This window comes from Notamacropus eugenii, chromosome 5 (genome assembly GCF_028372415.1).
Source record: "Notamacropus eugenii isolate mMacEug1 chromosome 5, mMacEug1.pri_v2, whole genome shotgun sequence".
Classification (NCBI taxonomy): Eukaryota; Metazoa; Chordata; class Mammalia; order Diprotodontia; family Macropodidae; genus Notamacropus; species Notamacropus eugenii.
Genome location: NC_092876.1, coordinates 226,939,068 through 226,960,892, shown reverse-complemented (window position 1 = coordinate 226,960,892; position 21,825 = coordinate 226,939,068). Strand labels below are relative to the sequence as shown.

The window sequence follows — 21,825 nt, the reverse complement described above, 5'->3', positions numbered from 1 at the left end:
TATTTTTTTACATTAAAAAGGGGAGTATTCATGCACCAAAGACTTGTGAACTAATGGTTTACCTCATATCCCCCAAGTTCTAATGTAATTTTTGTAACTAAATGAAAAGGACACTGAAAATGTTGACATCAACTTGGTAGATTTTGTTTAATAATGATTAATTCAAATTAAAGACATGTTTCAGATCATTTACTTATTTATCAATTTAGCAGCTGTAGGATCTGGTAATATATATAGTTCCAGCCTCATCCCATTTGTCTGTTTAGAATTTATAGGAATATTGAACCGCATCATCTAAACCTAGATGATGAAATGTTTTAAATAAACCAAGGCAGAATGCTATATAATGCTTATAACCTCCAAAAGAGTATCATTTGAATTATTTTGCCAAATGTCATTTTATAAAATTGAAGTTACTACCCAAACTTAGTGTCTCTATACTGCTAATTCTTGCTAATTTTGTAGATAGATATTCAACCCAAGTATGAAGAAAGCCTCTACATGTATCTTTACTTTGTCATCTTTATCATCTTTGGGTCATTCTTCACTTTGAATCTCTTCATTGGTGTCATCATAGATAATTTCAATCAACAGAAAAAGAAGATAAGTATTCCAAGCATTTTGTCATTGTCCTGAGTGTGTGGCTATGTATACATAGGGTATATCAAAAGTCTTAATGCAGTTTTAAAAGCTTGAAATTTCATTAAAACTTTTGGGACACTTTATATATACATCATATATGAAATATGTATGTATATATACATACATATATGCATATGTGTAAGCTTAAAACCTTCAGTCTGTTTGGTGTATCATCATTTGAAACATTCTCATTAAAAGGCTCATTGCTTATTCAAATTATTTGTAAGAATGATTAAGTTAATGTTATTTCATTCATTTACATTACAGAAATGTTTTTTCTCCTCTTGTTGTACACACTGACACAATACAACATTTTAAAAGATTACTTAATTACAATTCAAATTGGAAAAAAAGGAGGGTCAAGTGAGGAAAGCATCTATGTCTAAAATCAAGGAATTAAAAATTGAACAGGAATAAATTGGAATATTCTTCTGTACTTTGATTTTCAAAGCTAATTGTATCTTTAAATATGATCTGACAAATTTAGTTAGCCCTTAGTAAGAGAAAATCTATAGTTAACATTTCCCAAGTATGTTTTAACTTCTAAGCCTCTATTTTTATACATGAATACCAACTTCAACCATTTGCATGTATTGGCAATTACTTGTAATCAAGTATTTTACTTAAAGGAGTTAATCATCTCTGATAATTGAATTATAGATAAGGGTTCAAGCCTATTATTCTAATTATAAAAAGTGCATACTCATTTCCCTTGAGAAAAGGTATTTGATAGCAAAATAACCATATTTCCCCAAATTTCCTAATTATTCCCCCTTGCTGTCAACATTAATGAGCATCACCAGCACTTCAAAGACATCCACACTTAGTTGCTTGTCTGTAGCATACTTGATGTATATTAAATTTTAAATGATTCATAACGAAGTATTTGCATAGACTCAGTAAGTATGTTATTTTGTAGATTGCTATGACAGGAAAGACTATATAATTAGGAAAGCAATGTAATTGGAAGACAACTGGGAATATTTGTTAGTAATTCCTAGATCCTCATTTTTCATTAACTTGTCTTTCACTTTGCTTTGCTTTTCTAGCTTCATACCTTCTCTTCCTAGTTCCTTTTTTTTAATCTGACAGGCTTTGGTCTCTCTCCTAATACCTTTCCAATAAAGATCCTTTCCTTGCTTAATCATTTCTACTTTTTAAGCTTTTTCCATCCCAATAACTTCACTTGCCTGTACTTCTTTCTGACCATCATCTGTATAAATACTTAACTCTTTCTAGGAAAATAACATGGAAATTATATATAGGATGGATTGGAGGAAGAAGAAACTAGCCACAGTAATACCAGTTAGAAAATCACTATGAGAGTCTAGGCATAAGGTGATATGGAAGTCAACTATGGTGGTTCCATTGGAAAGGGACAGATGATAGATGTTGTAAAGGAATCTGTGTGCTCAATTCTTGAGAGGTAAAATACGCTATATTTTATTTTTTATAAAACATGTCAGTGTAAATATAAAGAATCATTATGATATTTTAGAACTGTTCTATCATGTGTTGAACTTGAAATCCTAACTTTAATGCAATATGATTTATACTCTACAAATCTTATGTAAACTCATGTTAGTTGCAGCCCTCTTGACACAGTAGAGACTAGGTAAACATAGATGACTGATAAAGCAATCTCAAGGATGATTTAACAGGAGGGCAGAGCCAGGATGGTGGACGAAAAGGCAGAGACTCTCCTAAGCTCTCCAAAATGCCCCTTAAAGCAACTTTAAGTAACACCTCAAAACAAATTCTGGAGTGGCAGAATCCACAAAAGGATGAGAAACAATTTTCCAGGCCAAGATAACTTTGAAGGTTGTCAGGAAAGGTCTATTGCACCAGGTTAGAGTGGGGTGCAGAATGCCTGTGCAGATGGCACCTCAGGAAACTAAGAACAGGCCCTGCAGGTGACTGAAGAAGCTGTGGTTGGCCTTGGGGCTTAGCTCACAGATGATAAGGGGATGTCAAACAATAAGTCAGAAAGAGTTTACAGGGGTCACTTTTCTGGCACCTGGGAAAAAGACTTTGTCATATTGCCCATGCTCAGATCTGTGTCAGAGCCTCAGGGCAAGGAGGTGCACTACCATACCAGAGCTTGTGGCCAAAGATGAGAGTGGGAACACTAGTCATACTTCCAGAGGTAGAAAACAGTGCTTGTGGTTACTCACAGACTACTACACAGGCCAGGACAGTACTAAACATATGTTACTTTAGATCATATTATCTTGGCAAAACTGAAAGTTTGTAGACCCTCAGAATTAGCTCTGAAAAAAGCTGAACAAAAAAACCTGATTAGAGAAACAGATTAGAGAAATTGTAAGGGACTCATCAAGGTCAAGCTGTTTACAATCCTACATTGCAAGATGATACTTGTATCATAAGAACCTTCTCATTATTGGACATTTGGAAGGAGTGTACTTAGTGAGTTGAATATGATGTGATGATATTTAAAAAAAGCAAGGAATAAGAAAGAGGAATGCACTGGGAGAAAGGGAAAGGAAGAGGCAGAATGAGGCAAATTATCTTACATAAAAGAGACACAAAGGGGTTTTTACAGTGAAGGGGAAGATTGGGGAGGAGAACTTGAAACTTACTCATATGGGAGTTGTCTCAAAGAGGGAATAATATACACTTCCAGTTGGGTATAGAAAATGATCTCACCATATAGGAAATTAAGAGGGGAAGGAGATAAAAGAAGAAAGGGGAGGCTCATAGAAGGGAGGGCAAATTGGGGGAGGCAGAAGTCAAAAGCAAAACACTTTTCAGGATGGACATGGTAAAAGGAGAAAGGAAAATAAAGAGAGGGGAATAGGATGGAGAAAAATACAGTTAATAATCATAGCTGTGAAAAAAATTATAGCAAATATCTGACAAAGCCTTCATTTTTCTGCTATATAAAAAACTGATTCAAATTTATAAAAACAAGACCCATTTCCCAAAATAAACTCAAAGGATATTAACAGGTAGTTTTCAGAAGAAGTAATCAAAGCTATTCATATTCACATTAAAAAATACTCTCAGTCACTACTGATTAGAGAAATACAAATTAAAACAATTCTGAGGTACCACCTCATACCTATTAGATTAGCTAATTAGACAGAAAAGGAAATGACAAATGTCAGAGAGGATGTGGAAAAAATTGAGACACTAATGCACTGTTGATAGGATCTATGCCCAAAGGGCTATAAAACCATGCATAACCTTTGGCCTAAAAATACCACTACTAAGTCTGAATCCGAGAGAAAGAAAAAAGAAGAAGAAAAGGACCTATATGTACAAAAATATTTATAGCAGCTCTTTTCTGGTCATAAACAATTGGAAATTAAGGGGATATCCATTAATTGGGGAATGACTGAACAAGTCATGGTATATAATTTTGATGGAATACTGTTGTGCCATAAGAAGTGACAAATAGGATACTCTCAGAAAAACAAGAAAGACTTAACTGATGCAAAGTGAAATGAGAATCAAGAGAACACTGTACACAGGAACAGCAACATTATATGATAATCAACTGTGAATAACTTAGCTGGACACAGGAATAAAATGATCCATGACAATTCTGAAGGACTTATGATGAAAACTGCTATCCATCTCCGGAGAAAGAACTGATGGAATCTGAATACATATTGAAATATACTTTTTTACTTTATTTTTCCTGAGCTTTTTGGGGTTCTTGTGTTTTTCTTTCAGTCACAATATGACTAACCTGGAATTATGTTTTGCCTGTTTGCACATGTAGAAGCTATATCAAATTGATTGCCTTCTCAATGGGGGTGGAGAAAGAAGGGAGAGAGAGAATTTGGAACTCAAAAATTTTAAAAAAGGAGTATTAATCATTGTTTTTACATATAATTGGGGAAAAATAAAATGTAAAATAAATTTTAAGAAACAGTAAGGTAGTAAACAGATGCTATCTCTAGTGACAACAAAATGAATAAAAATGGGTTTCAATTGCAGCTAAGAAATTCATAACATGTAGGAGGAATCACTGGTCTCCAGAGATATGAACTACTTATAATATGTATACACACATATGTATGTACACATCCCATCTCATCGTTAGGGCAGATCAATTGTCATTCATCCCCTCTTATTCTTTCTATATACATATATATATACACACACACACACACACACACACACACATATATATACATATATATGTATATATATACATATATATGTATATATATAAAACCACCTAGAATCATCACCAACAAGCACCCCAAAACTTCCAGCTTTCCAAAGGTAATTCCACATGCTTGGCAGCTAAGTGGGACTGTGAAGAGTTCTAGACTTGTGAAGAAACTCTGAGAATGCTTGTGGGTGCTGAGTTGGTAACCTCCACAGAACCATCGTGATCTCATTAATATCACTATGTCTTCCCATTTTACTCTTAGCATCTGGTTAATTCCTAGCCATTTGTCAAACATAATTATCTCTGAAACCATCTCTATCATAGAATCCTGTATAATTTTAATATATACATGAAAGGAAGCTTATTTGTAAAGAGTCTTTATATATTTTTTTCTGCCAAGTCGATTGTGATATTTTTAGCACTTTTCTCACCCCTTTGCCATTCTAGCACTAGAACTGTGAACTGTTTTGCATTTTTGTCCATTTTGTTGGTCACCTTGGCCAAAATAGTTTATTGCCTGGTGGCCAGATTTCTGGTGAAGAACTTCTCCAAAATTAGCTTGGGTTCATACTCAGATTCTTTCTAGCTTGATAAAATTTGCTAGACCTTGTACTATACAGGCATAATTTTCAAGAACCCAGGAAAACTTTTCACAGTTATGGATCCATCCTGCGAATTTCTCTTCCCAGCATTGCTCTAACATGCCAGAGGTGATAAATTCTTACTTGCAGATTGTGAGTACCATGTGCTGAGAGTTTTCCAACTTCTCCACTAGAAGCTGAAGGGGCACAGCAACATTCCACAGAGTGACACCAGCACTTCAATATTTTCAAATTGATAAATCTGGACAATAAGATTATAAGATAATCACTTGGGTGTAATATGGTAGTGATGGGGAACTTTAATTATTTAGACATGTAGTAAAGCATTGTCTGTGAAAAGCAAAAAATTTCCTGAGTTGCCTTAATACAAATTTCAAATTCAAAAAAAATGTAGGAACCAAAAGGCACCCATTTTATCTTGGCACTGATTCTTACAAGCAAGAAAAAAACTGGTGACTGGAGTGGAAATGATGGAAACCTTTGGGAAAAGTGACAGTTCCACATTGAAGTTTATGGTAAAGAATGAAAAGAAAACTAGGAGTGATCAAACATGCATCTTAGATATCAGAAGAGCAGATTTCAAAGGGGAGGGATATGTAGGTTTTCTTAAAGAATTATGATGAGGACAAGAGGAGGCGTTGTCCAAAAACCAGATATTGATGCATGAGAAATTCATCACTTAACAATTATTTGTTGATTATGTACCAAGTAATGGGACAGATCATGACCATAGCCAGTATAGCCACAGAGTAAGAATTAATTCCTTATTTATTTAGAGCAGGGTTCTGCCCATCTCTACTTGTTTTGATGCACCTAGTGAGCTAAGAATGGTTTTTACATTTTTAAATGAAATTTTATTCTTAGTTCTCAGACGATACAAAAACAGGTGGTAGACCAGATTTGGTTCATTGATCATTATTTGCTGATTCCAGATTTAGATATTATTTTTTTGCTGTTAAAATATTAAAGGTTCAGATTTAATTTCTTTGTTAAAGACAGTTCAACTTCTATATCTTATGGAAATCTAAGTTCTTTGGGTCTCTCTTAATCTTTAAAATGAGAGGGTTGGATTATATTTTTATATTTATTTATATCACTTTTACTTACACGTTATATTATAATGTATAATTATGTTTATACAATTATAATTGTGCATAATTATATCTATAAATAATATTTAGTTGTATATATAACTGAAATATAATATTACTAATTTTCACAGTTACTTGTATTTCATGTTCCAAAACATACCTCATTAATGTGATAAATACATAATTCATCCCAGTGCATGAAATTATACATAGTGACATTTCACCATTTTTCTTTGCTAACAGAATGATAGTTTATTACAACTAAACCAAGGCTTTACTTGAACTATTGGTTTTAGTTTCCTCCATAAACTTTTCTAAGACCCATGGAAATGAGCCAAATCACAAAACTAGATTTTTTGCTATTCTTTCTCCCTTTATCCATAAAGCAGTATGAAATATTTGCCGCACCAACAGAATACACAGGAGTAAAGCATTCTTACGCTCTACTCCATATTACTCTACCCCTAGATATCTAAATTTATCATTACTATGTTCCTATTATAAATATTTTACATGCATATGAATGCCATACATATCCTCATCATTAAAAAAAATTACAAAAGAGAGCCAACAGAAGGCACTTTTCGCTTGTGTGGTAAGCAATTTATATATGTGTACTAAACCTGGAAGAATCTGTATATCATAAATATATGGATCTTTAAAACATTTTGCATAATGACTAAAAATATTTAGTGAATCCCATTTCTTAAGGGCCAAATTTTGCACTATCGTTGTTCTTGAAATGTTTATTAAAGTTGGTTTTAAATAGTTTTTATTTTATTTCTTTACCTTGGAGGTCAAGATATCTTTATGACAGAGGAGCAGAAGAAATATTACAATGCCATGAAAAAGCTGGGGTCCAAGAAACCACAAAAGCCCATACCCAGGCCAGGGGTAAGCAACTGTTATACTCCAGTGATCTGGAATTTCAGAAGACTTTTTGGAAGGCTTCTTTTAGAGTTGGAGTTCTTGACTTGGGATCCATGGAGTTATTGTTTTGCTTTAAATATGTTCTTAACATTATTTTCATATAATTGGTTTCCTTTGTAATTTTATGTAATTTATGCATTCAGAAACATTATTCAGAGATGCGTTACATAGGCTTCACCAGACTGTCAGAGAGATCCATAGTAACACAAAAAAAAGATTAAGAACCTCTCCTTTTTATAGGATTCTTTTTCTCTTCATAGAATTCATGCGTATGTTGTTTTTTTAAGCTCTGAACAAAAGATTTTAAGCTCTGAACAAAAGATCTTGATTCTCTCCCTTCCTCCCTCCAAAAAAATAAACAAAAACCAGCAACAGCTACTGGGTAGCACTGATATGATTCAATCTCCCACAGTGGTAGTGATGTGATAATGGTTTATATTCCACTTCTATCTGAAGCTAAACTTTTGCTCATCCTTTAATGTAGACCTATCAAAAGACCTATATTTGTTCTAATAGATGTCTGGTTTGTTTTAGGATCATAAATTAGTTACTATTTTAAAGTTACTGATGAATAAATATCCATTATTAGTGAAAAAAGCTAATACTGAAGTGTGCAGCACTGTGCGTTGTAACATCTGTAAATTCTAAAGTTTTCTATACATATAAATATACACATACAATTTGTTTTTAATCTCAACATATTCTTCTATAATATAACATTATAATTTTATATTCTAATATTCCAGTAAAAATTGCCAGGTAAACATGAGGATGAAGGTGATTAAAGGATAACTCCTGACTCCCAGAAGTGGGATCAAACATGGGCTACGTTCCTTCTTACTTGTGGAAGCAGTACAGCTCTAAAAGACATTCTTGGTCCTAAAAAAGAAAAAATGTCTTCTATCTTTATGGTGTATTTAACTTTCTGAGCATATTTGAAACTGTTATTTGATTCTCATCTTCATAATTTGGGCGGTCAAATTGTTGGTACCTTTAGTGAGTCCAGTGGAGATATAGTGACCAAAGTATCCTAGTAAAAATAATATATAATAGAAAGAGCTAAGGAGACACATTTTGTGTGTGTATGTCTATGTGTAAGAAATGTGTATACACACCTATAATATAGATAACATATATGTTACATGTATGTATATATGTACTTCCACATGTTCTAAACCCAGTAGAGATAGGAAGATCATGTAAAGTTGCTTGACTGTACATATACAACAATCTATGTCAAATCACTTTCTCTGTGATGGGAGGAGGGGAGTGAAGGGACGGATGGAAAACATTTGGAACTCCGATTTGAAAGAAAAAAAAGGATTGTTATAAATGTTTTTATATGTAATTGGGAGAAAATAAAATTATTTTTTAAAAGATTATGTAATGAAGGGAAAGCCATAGCATAATAGTGTTATTTGTAAGAGTCTGAAATGGGAAATTATCACCACCATGAAGCCATGCCCCCTTAGAAACCTCTAAGTAAACGTTGCCTAATGATGCTGGGATCTTAAAGTCAACATTAACATATTTTAGTACAGTAAACACTGGAACACATGCCTATATGCTAAAGGAACTCAGGTCAAGTTGTAGGTAATCTGCCATTCTGTTCTTTCCACTCAGTTGCCATGAAAATTGGTGACAACAGGGGTGTTTAGTATAGGCAATGATTTCATTTCTCTGATCACATTGATATAGGTTTAGTGAATTGAAGTACAAATATTTTAAAAAGATATGTGGTTACTTTAATATATGGATATCATGTCCTTGTTAAAAGAAAATCTGTGAAAACAAATTGAAATTTGAAAAATAGGTCCATTAGCAGAATATTCTTTATATTTTGAAATATTAATCAAAAATTAACCATAAATCTTATTTTATATTTTTTAACATTTAAGTTTATAATATATTTTTTCTTATTGAATATTTAAATTTTAGAAAAGTAAAATTTTAAAAATTAACCATATGGTTTCTTTTAAAAACACCATAATTTCCTCAGTCTTATCTTTTTAATATATAAAGTGTCCCAAAATTTTGAGTGCTTAGTGCTTTAACAAGTTCAGAAGTATAATTTGTACCAATTTACAAAAAAAATGAAAGGTAAATTGTTTTCATTTTAAACACTGATATGTCTTATTAAAATTCAGCATAACAATCATTCTGTGGACAACCACACCCCTCCAGTGATTTTCAAACTTTGTGAAAATGTTCGTTTGTACTGCTCAGAGACTGAAAGGATTACATTTGTAATACTAGCTGTATGATCAACCAGAAAATGAAGTTTTAATGCATTCATGACAGTTCTGTCAATTTCACAAGAAAAGATCCCATGGATATAGATTAGGTAACCAAAATGGTCAAGCAAGATAACTTCTTCTACTGATCTATGATGGAGAAAGCGTTATCTTGAAACTATCACAAACAGGAAAGCTCAATTTTATTAAGATTAAAGTGAATTTTTAAAACTTAAAATGTATAATACTAAATAAATATAAAAGAAATTTAAATAAAATTTCAAGTGTTTTTCTGAGCATTAATTTACACTTCTGAATTTTATTAAAATTTACAACTGCATTAAAACCATTGGAACACCTTGAATTTTTTTGATGCTTTTTAAAAAATCTACATATGTAGAGATAGAGATATTTATTAGGTCATTTATTTTTATATGACCATAATTTCCCCCAGCAAACCAACTGCCTCCCCCACCCCAAACATATATTTATCAAATATCTTTATTGACCAAAAAAAGGAAAAGAAAAAATATTGGGGAAAATCAGTGTAAATAATGAACACATCAAAAAAATCTTGTGTACCATAACACAGTTGTAGACCTCTCACCTCTACAAAGGGGGAAATGGAGAAAGGAGGGTGTCTTCTCATGGTTTTTTTTTTCTTTTAAGCCATGAATATTCTTTTTTATTTTTTTAAATATTTTTATGGTTTATTTTCTGTTTATTTTGTTGTGCTTACTGTGTATATTTTGTTCTTGGCTCTGTTTACTTGATTTTGTATCAGTTCATGTGTATCTTTCCATGCATATCTGTATTATTAATATTCATAATTTCTTATAGCATGGTAACATCACATCGCTTTCACATTCCATAATTTTTACTCATTCTTCAATTCATAGAAACATACTTTGTTTTCCATCCTTTGCTATCATAAAATGCATTGATGGTGTAGATTTTCATCTTGTCCTTGGTCTTGGTAGGGTTTGTCTAGTAATGTATTCTCTAGGTCGAAGCATATGGATATTGTAGTAATATTAGTTGCTTTCCAGAACTGCTGTATAGATCCATAGCCCTATCAATAATGTATTCCTAGACCTACCTTCCCACAACTTTTCCATCATTGATATTGCCATTTGCTTGCCAATTTGCAGAATGTAACTCAAGGTTGTTTTGAATTGCATTCCTCCTATTTATTATTCTTCTTTATTCTCTTATTATTATTCTCTTTATTATTATTTATTCTCTTATTTTAACAATCTGGATCATTCTTTAATATGGCGGTTAGTAGGGTAAAATTATTTTGAGAACTCTTTGCTTATATCCTTTCAGCAATGATCTATTGGTAAATGACAAATAGTTTCTTTAAGAGATACTGGTACATTTAAGTGTCCACTTATAGATCATCAAATAAATGTCAGAGAAGGCGATGAACAAGAGGAACTTTGTGTATTAGGAAGTTTTACCATTTGGAGATTAATGAGTACTAACATTATAAATATTATTTTATTATTATACTATTTATAAATCTTTGATCTGTAGTATCTATAAAGAACACATCTTACTGGATAAAGTGAGTACAACTGTTTATGGACCAAGTCACCGAAATTTTGATAGACCAAAAATGTTTTTCTGTATGCTAATAGCTGTTAAATCTTATTTGTAAGGTTGCTATACAATGTATATTTTTCTTCATTTTACAGAACAAATTTCAAGGATGTATATTTGATATGGTGACAAAACAAGCTTTTGATATTACAATCATGGTGCTTATCTGTCTTAACATGGTGACCATGATGGTAGAAAAAGATGAACAAAGTCCAACCATGACCAATGTTTTATATTGGATAAATATGGTTTTTATTATCTTATTCACTGGAGAATGTGTGCTGAAGGTGATCTCCCTCCGCCATTATTACTTCACTATTGGATGGAACATTTTTGATTTTGTGGTGGTCATTCTGTCCATTGTAGGTAAGAATTTTTACTTATAGTGTCAGGTATTCATTTAGATAGTTCATAAAGGAATAGTAGGTCAGGGAATCCCTCTGTGGGAATCTTTCTTTTGAAAAATACTCTCAGCTAATGTGAGGAATGAAGGACTATTTTAATTTGTTTCAAGTCTTATATTTTTGTTCCTGTAGCACACGAGATTCTGCTCACAAATGATTGCTATCCTAAGGTCAAGGTCATGATGAGTATGGGTAAATTTCCATGCAAAAAATATGTAACTCACAGTCACCAAACAAGGCATTTCTTTTAGGAGTTTATAAGAGGACTTAAAAACAAAAGGTAATTAAATTGGATAATGAGAAAATGAATAAAAAATTTTTAAAACATTTTAAATACTTATTATGTGTCAGTCACAGTGTGACAAGTTCTAAGCTTTAAAAAAAAGCAAGCAGTCTCTGCTCTCAAGGATCTTATATTCTAATGGTGTGAAGATAACACATAAAGGGAAACTAGAATTAGAAAAGGGAATCTCTTAATTGCCAAAACTAAACTTTGGATCCATGGATATATTTTATGGGGTCTATAAACTTGGATGAGAAAAAAAGCTATTTTTCCCAATAATCTTTGGTTTCCATTGTTATACTATCTTTTTTCTTTTAATTATGCATTTAAAAACATGATTCTGATAAAGGACCCACAGGTTTTACCAGACAGTCACAAGGTCCATGACACACACACAAATAAAATTGAGAACCCCTGATCTAGAAGATTGTTCTCATCATATTGTATAAATCTTCTGTAGAAAACTTATAGAAAGTAAACACAAAGATTAAATAGGATAAGAAGGTGTGCAGGGGTGAGTTTATGACCTACCCTGACAGAAAAATTATATCTTAGGATTGAAATTATAAATTCACCCAGAAAACAGAATTAGGACAGCTGGTTAAAGTGAAATATGTGTGTCTTGATATGTAGGGTGTCCCAAAAGTCATAATGCTACACTCTACCTACAAAAAGGCACCAATAAGATTTTTGGGACATCCTAGAAAGAATTTGTTAATAATGCAATCTGAAACTTGAAAGAACTTCTTTGTAATTCAGTTTAGTTCAATAAACCAAATTAATTGCTACTATGGGCAAGATAACCCCATTTTTCATGATGATCAAGAAATTGGATGACTAATTTTCAGTCAGGGTGGATTCTTGCATTGTGAGATAGGTTATGCTAAATGACCTCCAATGTCTTTTCAATTTTGAAATTCTAGGGGGTTTTATCCATCTTACTATTATTATTATTATTATTATTATTAATTTGTAAAGTGATATAATGTTTCCAGAATCTGTGGTTCCTGATAGTTTTTTTAAATAACCAACACTGTAAAATTCTAACCATAAAACTACCAGCAAAGACACACAATGGAAGACCATGAAAATTCCCAGTCCTGCAATTTGTGTTGATTGCGAGGCAGGGTGAAGGTTAGAGTTAAAATTCTAGAGGCAAGGGAAAATTTGATATTCTTAATCTAGAGAACCAAAGATCAAAGGAAAAATGATTTATCTTCATAGGGATGTCATAAACTACATTTAAATATTTTCTATTTTATGTTCTTTAACAGGTATGTTTCTAGCTGACATAATAGAAAAATATTTCGTGTCCCCTACCCTATTCCGTGTGATCCGGCTTGCCAGGATTGGCAGAATCCTTCGTCTCATCAAAGGGGCAAAGGGGATCCGCACACTGCTCTTTGCTTTGATGATGTCCCTCCCTGCTCTGTTTAACATTGGTCTCCTGCTCTTCTTGGTCATGTTTATCTATGCCATCTTTGGAATGTCTAATTTTGCCTATGTTAAAAAGGAAGCTGGAATTAATGACATGTTCAACTTTGAAACCTTTGGCAATAGTATGCTCTGCCTCTTCCAGATTACCACTTCAGCTGGTTGGGATGGTTTACTTGCACCCATTCTGAACAGTGGACCACCAGACTGTGACCCCGAAAAAGTTCATCCAGGAAGTTCTGTCAAAGGAGATTGTGGCAACTCCTCTGTTGGTATTTTTTATTTTGTCAGTTACATCATCATCTCATTTCTGGTGGTTGTAAACATGTACATTGCTGTTATCCTGGAGAACTTCAGTGTTGCAACTGAAGAAAGTGCAGAGCCACTGAGTGAGGATGACTTTGAGATGTTTTACGAAGTTTGGGAGAAGTTTGATCCTGATGCCACCCAGTTCATAGAATACAGCAAACTCTCTGATTTTGCAGCTTCATTAGATCCTCCTCTTCATATAGGAAAGCCGAACAAAGTCCAGCTTATAGCCATGGACCTACCAATGGTAAATGGGGACCGAATTCACTGCCTGGATATCTTATTTGCTTTTACAAAACGTGTGTTAGGTGAAAGTGAAGAGATGGACACCCTTCGTTTACAGATGGAAGAGCGGTTTGTAGCTGCAAATCCTTCTAAAGTTTCTTATGAACCCATTACCACGACTCTAAAACGAAAACAAGAGGAAGTATCAGCTACAATCATTCAGCGAGCTTTCAGACGATACCGCTTAAGACAAAATGTCAAAAACATATCAGGCATATATAACAAAGGCGATGAAAGAGTTGATCTGCCTATGAAAGAAGATATGGTTTTTGGTAAGGGTAATGAAAACTCAACTCCAGAGAAAACAGATGACGTGACTCCTTCTACCACCTCTCCACCTTCTTATGATAGTGTGACAAAGCGAGACAACGAGAAATATGAAAAAGACAAATCAGAAAAGGAAGACAAAGACAAAGATGGCAAGGAAGGCAATAAGTAATGGAGAATCCAGTTTTGCCATCAATAGCGTATGGCCTGGGAAATGACTTATTATGTCAATGGGATTGTTTTGGATGTTTATGCCAAACTGACTGTTTTTTACCACTATAAGCTTAAAGTCAGTACTTCTAACAGTATAGGGACCATTCTTTGACTAATGTGATTCTGGGGGGAAAAAAGGGTAGTAAATTTAACAAGAGTTTCACTCTTTGCACTGTTAGCTGGTCTTATAGCAGAACAGAAGTTCTTCTCAGACAATAGGAACTACGGTTTAAGGGAGGCAGAGTCTAAATTTTCTGCATTGGGTTAACCATATGTAAATTCAGAACAGTTCACAATTCTGTCATCTTTTCATATTTTTTTTTTAGTTTGCTATTCATCATACCCACAAACATACACACGTTAATAATAGAGGCAATTGCTCCAAAGAATACATTTCTATTTTAAAAATCAACAAAGAGAAAAGTGTTTTCCTCTGATTCTCTACACCACCAGAATAAAGTGGCCATGATGGCTGAGATTTCTACTTATACAGAAGAAACCTACTGCTAAAAGTCTTGCAGTTAACTGCACATAAAAGGATTTCTCTATTTTAAGGTGCTTGACTTCGTTTCATGTTGCATCAAGACTAGTTGTTTTCAGGCCTGTAAAATCTCAGAGATGGTCCCTAAATATGTAGGTGGCTTACTTTTATTAATAATATCTCCTGTTTAGCCTAATCAACAAAGAAGTCATGCCCAAAGGTTTCTGCTGAAGATCTTGTGTTTCTACTTATCCTGTATCTCTGCACTTTTCACATGCTAAGAAAAGCCAGGGAAGGTCTGCATTATTCACATCAAAATGTATGTAATTTATAGAGCAAAGAAGCAATTCTTGAGTGTTTTCTTGATTGTTGGAATCAAACAATGCATCTAACTGCCTTAGAATGGCCCAGCTGCTCTGTGACATTATTCAAACCTTCTCCTGCAGTATTTCTGGTCAGCCCTTCAGCTCTCAATGTGCTTGCTGATATATGTACATGGTAATTTGATACCATGGTGTAGGTGGAGCAAACAGATTAGTGACTTGGGCACCATATTTATTGCCTCAAATATGTACTGCCTCATACATAATTGGCAAGCTTTCCATTGGTAACCTGTTGAGCTTCTAATAGGAAGAAGGGAAGTAAAATAGAAAGATCATTTGGTTGGAAGTTGAAGATTTTGGTTCCTTAATCTTGGCTCTACCACTAATGAGCTATATGACCATGACTGAGTCCTTTACCTCATCTGAACCTCATAATCCTTTGCACAATGAATGGTGGGCTGGCTAATTTGGGAGCTAAGCTCCAGCTCCAAAATGCTTTATCTTACTATATTCTCTATTAGGTTTAGTATAGTACTAGTGTTTTACAGGTTATAAGAAATAGACATTTGTCTTGCCTATATTATTGCCCACTTTTTGTTTTCCCACTTTTCAGAGATATTGCAAGCCCTGTCATTAGTACTTGTACCAAAAAAAAAAAACACATGTTCAAATCATGATGTTTTAATAACTTTAAACAACAGGCAGAGAATGATTGTTTTTAATCCAGAGCCACAGATCTAGAGGAAGATAATTGAGGGCCACAGGGGTTTTTAAAAATTCTGTAGACTTTTGCTTCTTTTTTAACGAGACATAGCATCTCTTTAAATTAATGGCAAAGAAAATAAGACTCTGTTCAATAAGCTGTCATAAGCATACATATACACACATACATAGAGGACCACAAAGCTACCTTCACAGAAAGAGAGACAGATACAGATATGTAGAAATATGGACTTTCATGAAATAACAACCCCAATTCCCATTCTATGGTTCTTTAAGATCATTATCAGCTGAGACTTTTACAGCTGGGTTGTATTTTTGCAACTAGGATATAAAATATCACAAAGGCCTGATGAAATTAATGTTCCTAGACTTCACAAGGCATTGCATTCCTGCTTACCCTGTTAAAATAGATCAAGATGATTTAATAAAATAACTTATAAAGATGATAATTTTTAGTATTTTGTACATTCAAACCAACACCTCTTTATTTATGCTCGAAATTCTTTCTCATTGTTTTAAATCCATTAATTGAGAACACTTAATATAAAATAAAAAGTAATATGTTTCTTTCATTGTCAATGTTCTTATACTGCACCATTTTAAAGTGAACAGCTTTGAGACTGGAACTTCAATTTGTGGATTTCTTGGAAGTCCCATTGGGAAAGGAAAAGTTTCAAAGTCCTTTTCCTTATTTGATAAGTAAAAAAAAAAGTGGGTAGATTATGCAAATTTTCATCCCAGTAGTACAAAGTAATGAGAATCACTATGGTATAGAGGCTAAAGATCTGGTCAGAAAAACTCAGTTCAGCTCCTGCCTCTAACACTTGCTGGCTTTGTGACCTGGGGGATTAATTTAACAGCTCAGTGACCCCTAGTCTCTAAGACTATAAATTGGAAAACATGTGCCAATCTTCATTGGTAGTGGAAATAATTCACTGGAAGCTTCTTCTGCCAATGAAAGCACAGGTCCATTAAAACTTTATATACATATGTAGAAACTATATGTATATTATATTATATACATGTATACAGACACATACATATATGCACATTCATACAGAGTATGTATACATTCGTACAAGGGTTTATAAGTTGTATGTATATGTGTATATATGTGTGTATATGTATGTGTATATATGTGTATATATACATACATGTATGTATATGCACATATACAATAGTGGTTTTCTACCGATAATTGATAATCCCAGTTGAAGTCTTTGTGATTGTAGCACAAATAAAAAGTAAATTTAGACCAATTTTTTTATTTTAGACTATCATTTTTTGAAATGTTAGCTGTCTACTGGAGATACTGCTACACATATAGCTAACCTATATTATCCTTAGACTGACTTAAAGAATCATGGCTACATCTTCATTACATTTTCTTACTTGTTTTCACTTTTATCACAATTAACATGACATAATAAAGGAGCTACTGTATATAACAAAGCAGCTTTAAATGGAAAGTAAACTGGTTTGCAAAATGAAGCTGTTCATCTCTAGAACATCAATTTCAATATATGGCTAAGATGAAAACAAGTGAAGCTGTTAGTTCTTCAGAACACAAAGGATTTGGGCAAGGAAAATGATGACCTTTGTTTTCTCCCTAATGGATGTGTGTCCAAATCTCACCCCTACCTGCAAAGCTAATAAATTCGTATACTTCCATTGTTTTTATTGAAGTGAGTAAAGGGGAAAAGGACCTAATAAAATGACTGTTCCAAAATACACTCAAAGGAGCTGAGAATAAGGTATCTGACTAGAATAGAAGGCCACATAATATGTTGTGACTAACAGAGCAACAAAATTCAGAAATCTCAACACATTGCTTTCATGTAGACATTATTATTTATTTCCATTATTGTTATATTAAAATATTCTTGGAGCAAACAGTGATGAAGAATAGTTTCATGAAAGTAATAAAATAGCCATGCACATAAAGTATAACTTATCTGTGCTGTTCACTTAGAATTATGAAATTTTCAAATCCCTAGCTCTTTAAAAAATGGCATTTGTCATCAGTAGCATAAGAAGTCAATTGTATTTGGACTAACACATTTTAATAGAAAGTGAGAATAACACCATTAGAAAAATTAAGTCATTTGTATAGAAATAATGTGTCTTCTAGCAAAAACAATTATAATTTTAATCAGTACTATTTCTGCCAAAAAATTTGCTAGTACTCACAAAAGCATCTAACCTGACAGCCACTCCACACTGTACCCTTAATTGGATTAAAATGTAATTGGAAAATGTTTAAGAAAATAAAAATACAATATAACATAGCTGATGTTATTTTGTGGTCTTCTAAGTCAATATGTAGCCAGCAGAGATCCATTTCTATTCAAGTCTGAAACTACTCTTCTCATGAAGAGGAAAAAATGGGGGAAATTAGCCATTTTGAATTTTTTAAACCCTTGTATATTTTTTCATTTACCTTAGGAGCTAATGCAGATGCGGAAAAAATATTTTGTTTTATGATTCGTAATGGTGAACTTTAAAATGCTGCATAGAATATAAAACCATGCTGAACTTCCACATTAATGTCACATCAGTGGACTTAAACTAAGGATTGATTTCTTTCTGCTCAGTGTTGAAAGGAATTGATGGATGGAGAGAGGACAGAAAAAAAAATATTTTGTAACAAAACCAAGAGAAAGAAATATCAATCTGATTTGGTTAAATATATTCCTTCTTACTTCCCATTTAATATTAGTCTCAAAACTACTGAAACATTAAAAAGCACCAGTAGATACATAACTTTGGAAATGATTTCCATTATGAGTATTAGTACATACCACCATTAATAATCTGTAGGTTTGTTTTAAGGTAAATTTAGAGGATTTTGTACATTATGTAGCCCCAGGAATAAATTGACTGTTGCTACCTTACTCTTTTTTTAGATTTAGGAATCATAAAATCTTAGACTTGAAGGACATCAGAAGTCACATTATCTTACTCATCTCTGAGCAGCAAAGTCTTTTAATGTTATTCATTTAACTTATGCTTGGAGATCTCAAGTGATGGGAAACTGAGTATCTCCCAAAACAACCTATTCCACTTTTAGATATCTCAGATTATTGCACTATTTTTCTTATCTTGAATCTGTATTTATTTGCTAACTTTCACTCCCTGCATCTACTTCTGATCTTAAGGCATCAAAGCAAAATAACTATAATCTCTTTTCCATCTTATAGCCCTTCAAATACTGAAGAGAGCAGGAGGCGAAATTATAAATTCCTTTATTTTCAACACCAAGCTTCTATTGATACTATCCAGTATTGCACTAGCTTATTTCATCTGCCAGATTGTACTATTGACTGTTCTGACAACCTGAGTCATATTTGACTCCTCCTTCTATATGTCTAACCTGTTGATAAGATGGTGTCCATAACATCTCTCATATCTACTACCTTCTCTCTATTCCCATAGATGTTATTATCCTAGTTCAGGTTCATCACCTGTCATCTGTACTTTTGCAGTAGCCTCCTAATTAGTCTCTGCCTCAAGTCTCTGTCTTCTCTAACCCATTCTTTACCCTGCTACCAAAGTGATATTCTCAAAACATAAGCCTAATTATGTCCACTATTCAATAAACTCCAGTGGTTTCCCTCCATTTCAAGGATAATTATTTTCTTGTATTTATCTCAAGTATATTTATTTTCTAACCACGTTTGTTAATGTGATCCTGTATGCAGTGATATAGACTGGTCCCATAGTGAGCGCAAAGGCTGATAGGTGACCAGCCAGAGTGCTCTGTACCTGGATAGGTTGGGAAAATTGAGAAAGTTCTCCACCATATTGGGTAGATACCCTTTGGGGAAATTTGGGGAGGAAATAAATGAGGAACTCTCAGATTGGGCAGGCATGGGTGAATTGTGAGCTTCCTCAGTGGAGGGGATTTCCAGAACAATGAGATCACAGATACATTTGAATATTATTTGTATACATGCTGTATACATGCTGTATCTGTATACATGCTCCTATGGCATGTAAGTTCCATGAGGGCACAGTGCCTGGCACATAGGAGGTACATAATAAATGGTTGATTGATTCACTGATAAGCAGTGCATAACAGATAAGAATAGGTAAGCTCTATTGCTATTCTGCAACCCTTGGCTTTTAGTTCCTTGGGACACTTAGAGCATAAGGAATTTCCCCATGCTCACACAGTCTTTGTAGGAGAGGAAAGACTTGAACAGAGGTCATCTTGATCCTCTCTCTACAATACCCTGATGCACTTTCATCATTCTCATCCTCAACAATGTTATTTCAAACATTTAATGTCATTCAGGGACTTAATTGAAAACTCTCCTCCAACATAAATGTCCTATAAGAATCAGAAAAAGCTTCTTGGGGACTTTTTTTTTTTTACTACAAATTCACTATCTCTTTGTCAAAGTATGGAAAATCCTATCTTTGAGGATCATCCCTTTGCCCAAGACGAATTTATCATTTTCAATTAACTTTCAAATAAGTCCACAAAATGGAAGAAAATATTTATAATAATTATTATAATAATTTTTAATCCAAATGGTCATACGCCAGAGGGTTTACTTCAAGTCAGATAATCTCTTATTCTAGTAAGATATAATAGATGTTAGTCTTCTAAAACAAATACCCCTTACTCACACAATCACTCAGAGTTGGCACCAGTGACCAACTCATCCTGAAAAAAAGAATCCCTAATACTACACATCTGTGAAATACATCATCCAGCCTATGCTTGAAGACTCCCAATGTTGGAGAGCTCACCACCTCCTGAAGTATCCTATCCCACTTTTAGATAACTTTTAAGGTGGAGAAGTTGATTTTCTGTCATCAAATCTAAATTTACTACTTTGACATTAAATTCTACTCTTTTCTCCTAGTTGTCCCCTCTAGTGAAAAGTTTCATCCTCTTGAATATTACAGTTTTTTGAATACTTGGAGATAGCTGTTATGTTCCCCTGGGTCTTCTCCTTTATAGACTAAACATCCCCAAGTCCTTCCCTCAATCCTTTTATCACATGAACCCAAGGCCCTTGACTATTCTAAATGCCCTCCTCTGGATTTTTAAGTGTCCTTCCTAAAACATGGTGCCCAGAGCCCCAGGGTCAAGCACTCTGGGTTTGGAGTCAGAGGACCTGGATTTGAATCTCAGTTTTTTCACTTATTATCTTTTTTATCCTTGCTGATTAAGTGACCTCAATCTTTTTTCATCTGTAAAATAAAGAATTTGGAGTGGATAGCCTCTAAAGTTCCCAAGGATCTAAATCTGCGATCCTCTGAACACTATTATAACCATGATCTGACTAGGGCAAGATACAGAAAGATTGTCATCCTCTAATTTGTAGAAACTACTGGTCTCTCTCTTTTTTAATTAATTAATTCTTTAAAATTTATGGAATAAAACAAGCACTTTCATAACATAGATTAGATGATTGCTCATGAAACTGCAACTCTGTTATGTACAATTTGCCCTTCCTTTAAATAAATAATAAAGCTATCTTGTAAATTTCTCTCCCCCTCCTTTTTTTCTTTCCCCCTCCACTGCTACCCTAGAGATGGCTGCCATTAGACACAAATAGGTATAGATAAATAGATAGATAGACAGACAGACAGACAGACAGACAGACAGACAGATAGATAGATAGATAGATAGATAGATAGATAGATAGATAGATAGATAGATAGATGGATGATGGATAGATAGATGATGGATAGATAGATGATAGATGATAGATATGTAGATAGATGATAGGTAGATAGATGATAGATGGATAGATAGATGGATAGATAGATGGTTGGATAGATGATAGATGGATGGATAGATGGATGGATAGATGATAGATAGGTGATAGATAGAT

The 21,825-nt window shown here is 33.5% G+C and overlaps 1 protein-coding gene across 1 annotated transcript in view; it reads left to right on the top strand.

The window, feature by feature from the left end:
- The window catches only part of SCN9A (sodium voltage-gated channel alpha subunit 9), a 190,472-nt gene extending 170,109 nt beyond the window's left edge, over positions 1-20,363 (top strand). The window contains exons 24-27 of the mRNA XM_072612196.1: positions 466-603; positions 7,272-7,376; positions 11,347-11,617; positions 13,213-20,363. Of these exons, the coding sequence (XP_072468297.1) occupies positions 466-603; positions 7,272-7,376; positions 11,347-11,617; positions 13,213-14,405 (1,707 nt within the window). The 3' untranslated portion in view covers positions 14,406-20,363. The remainder of the gene's footprint in view (positions 1-465; positions 604-7,271; positions 7,377-11,346; positions 11,618-13,212) is intronic.
- Positions 20,364-21,825: the final 1,462 nt, after the last annotated feature.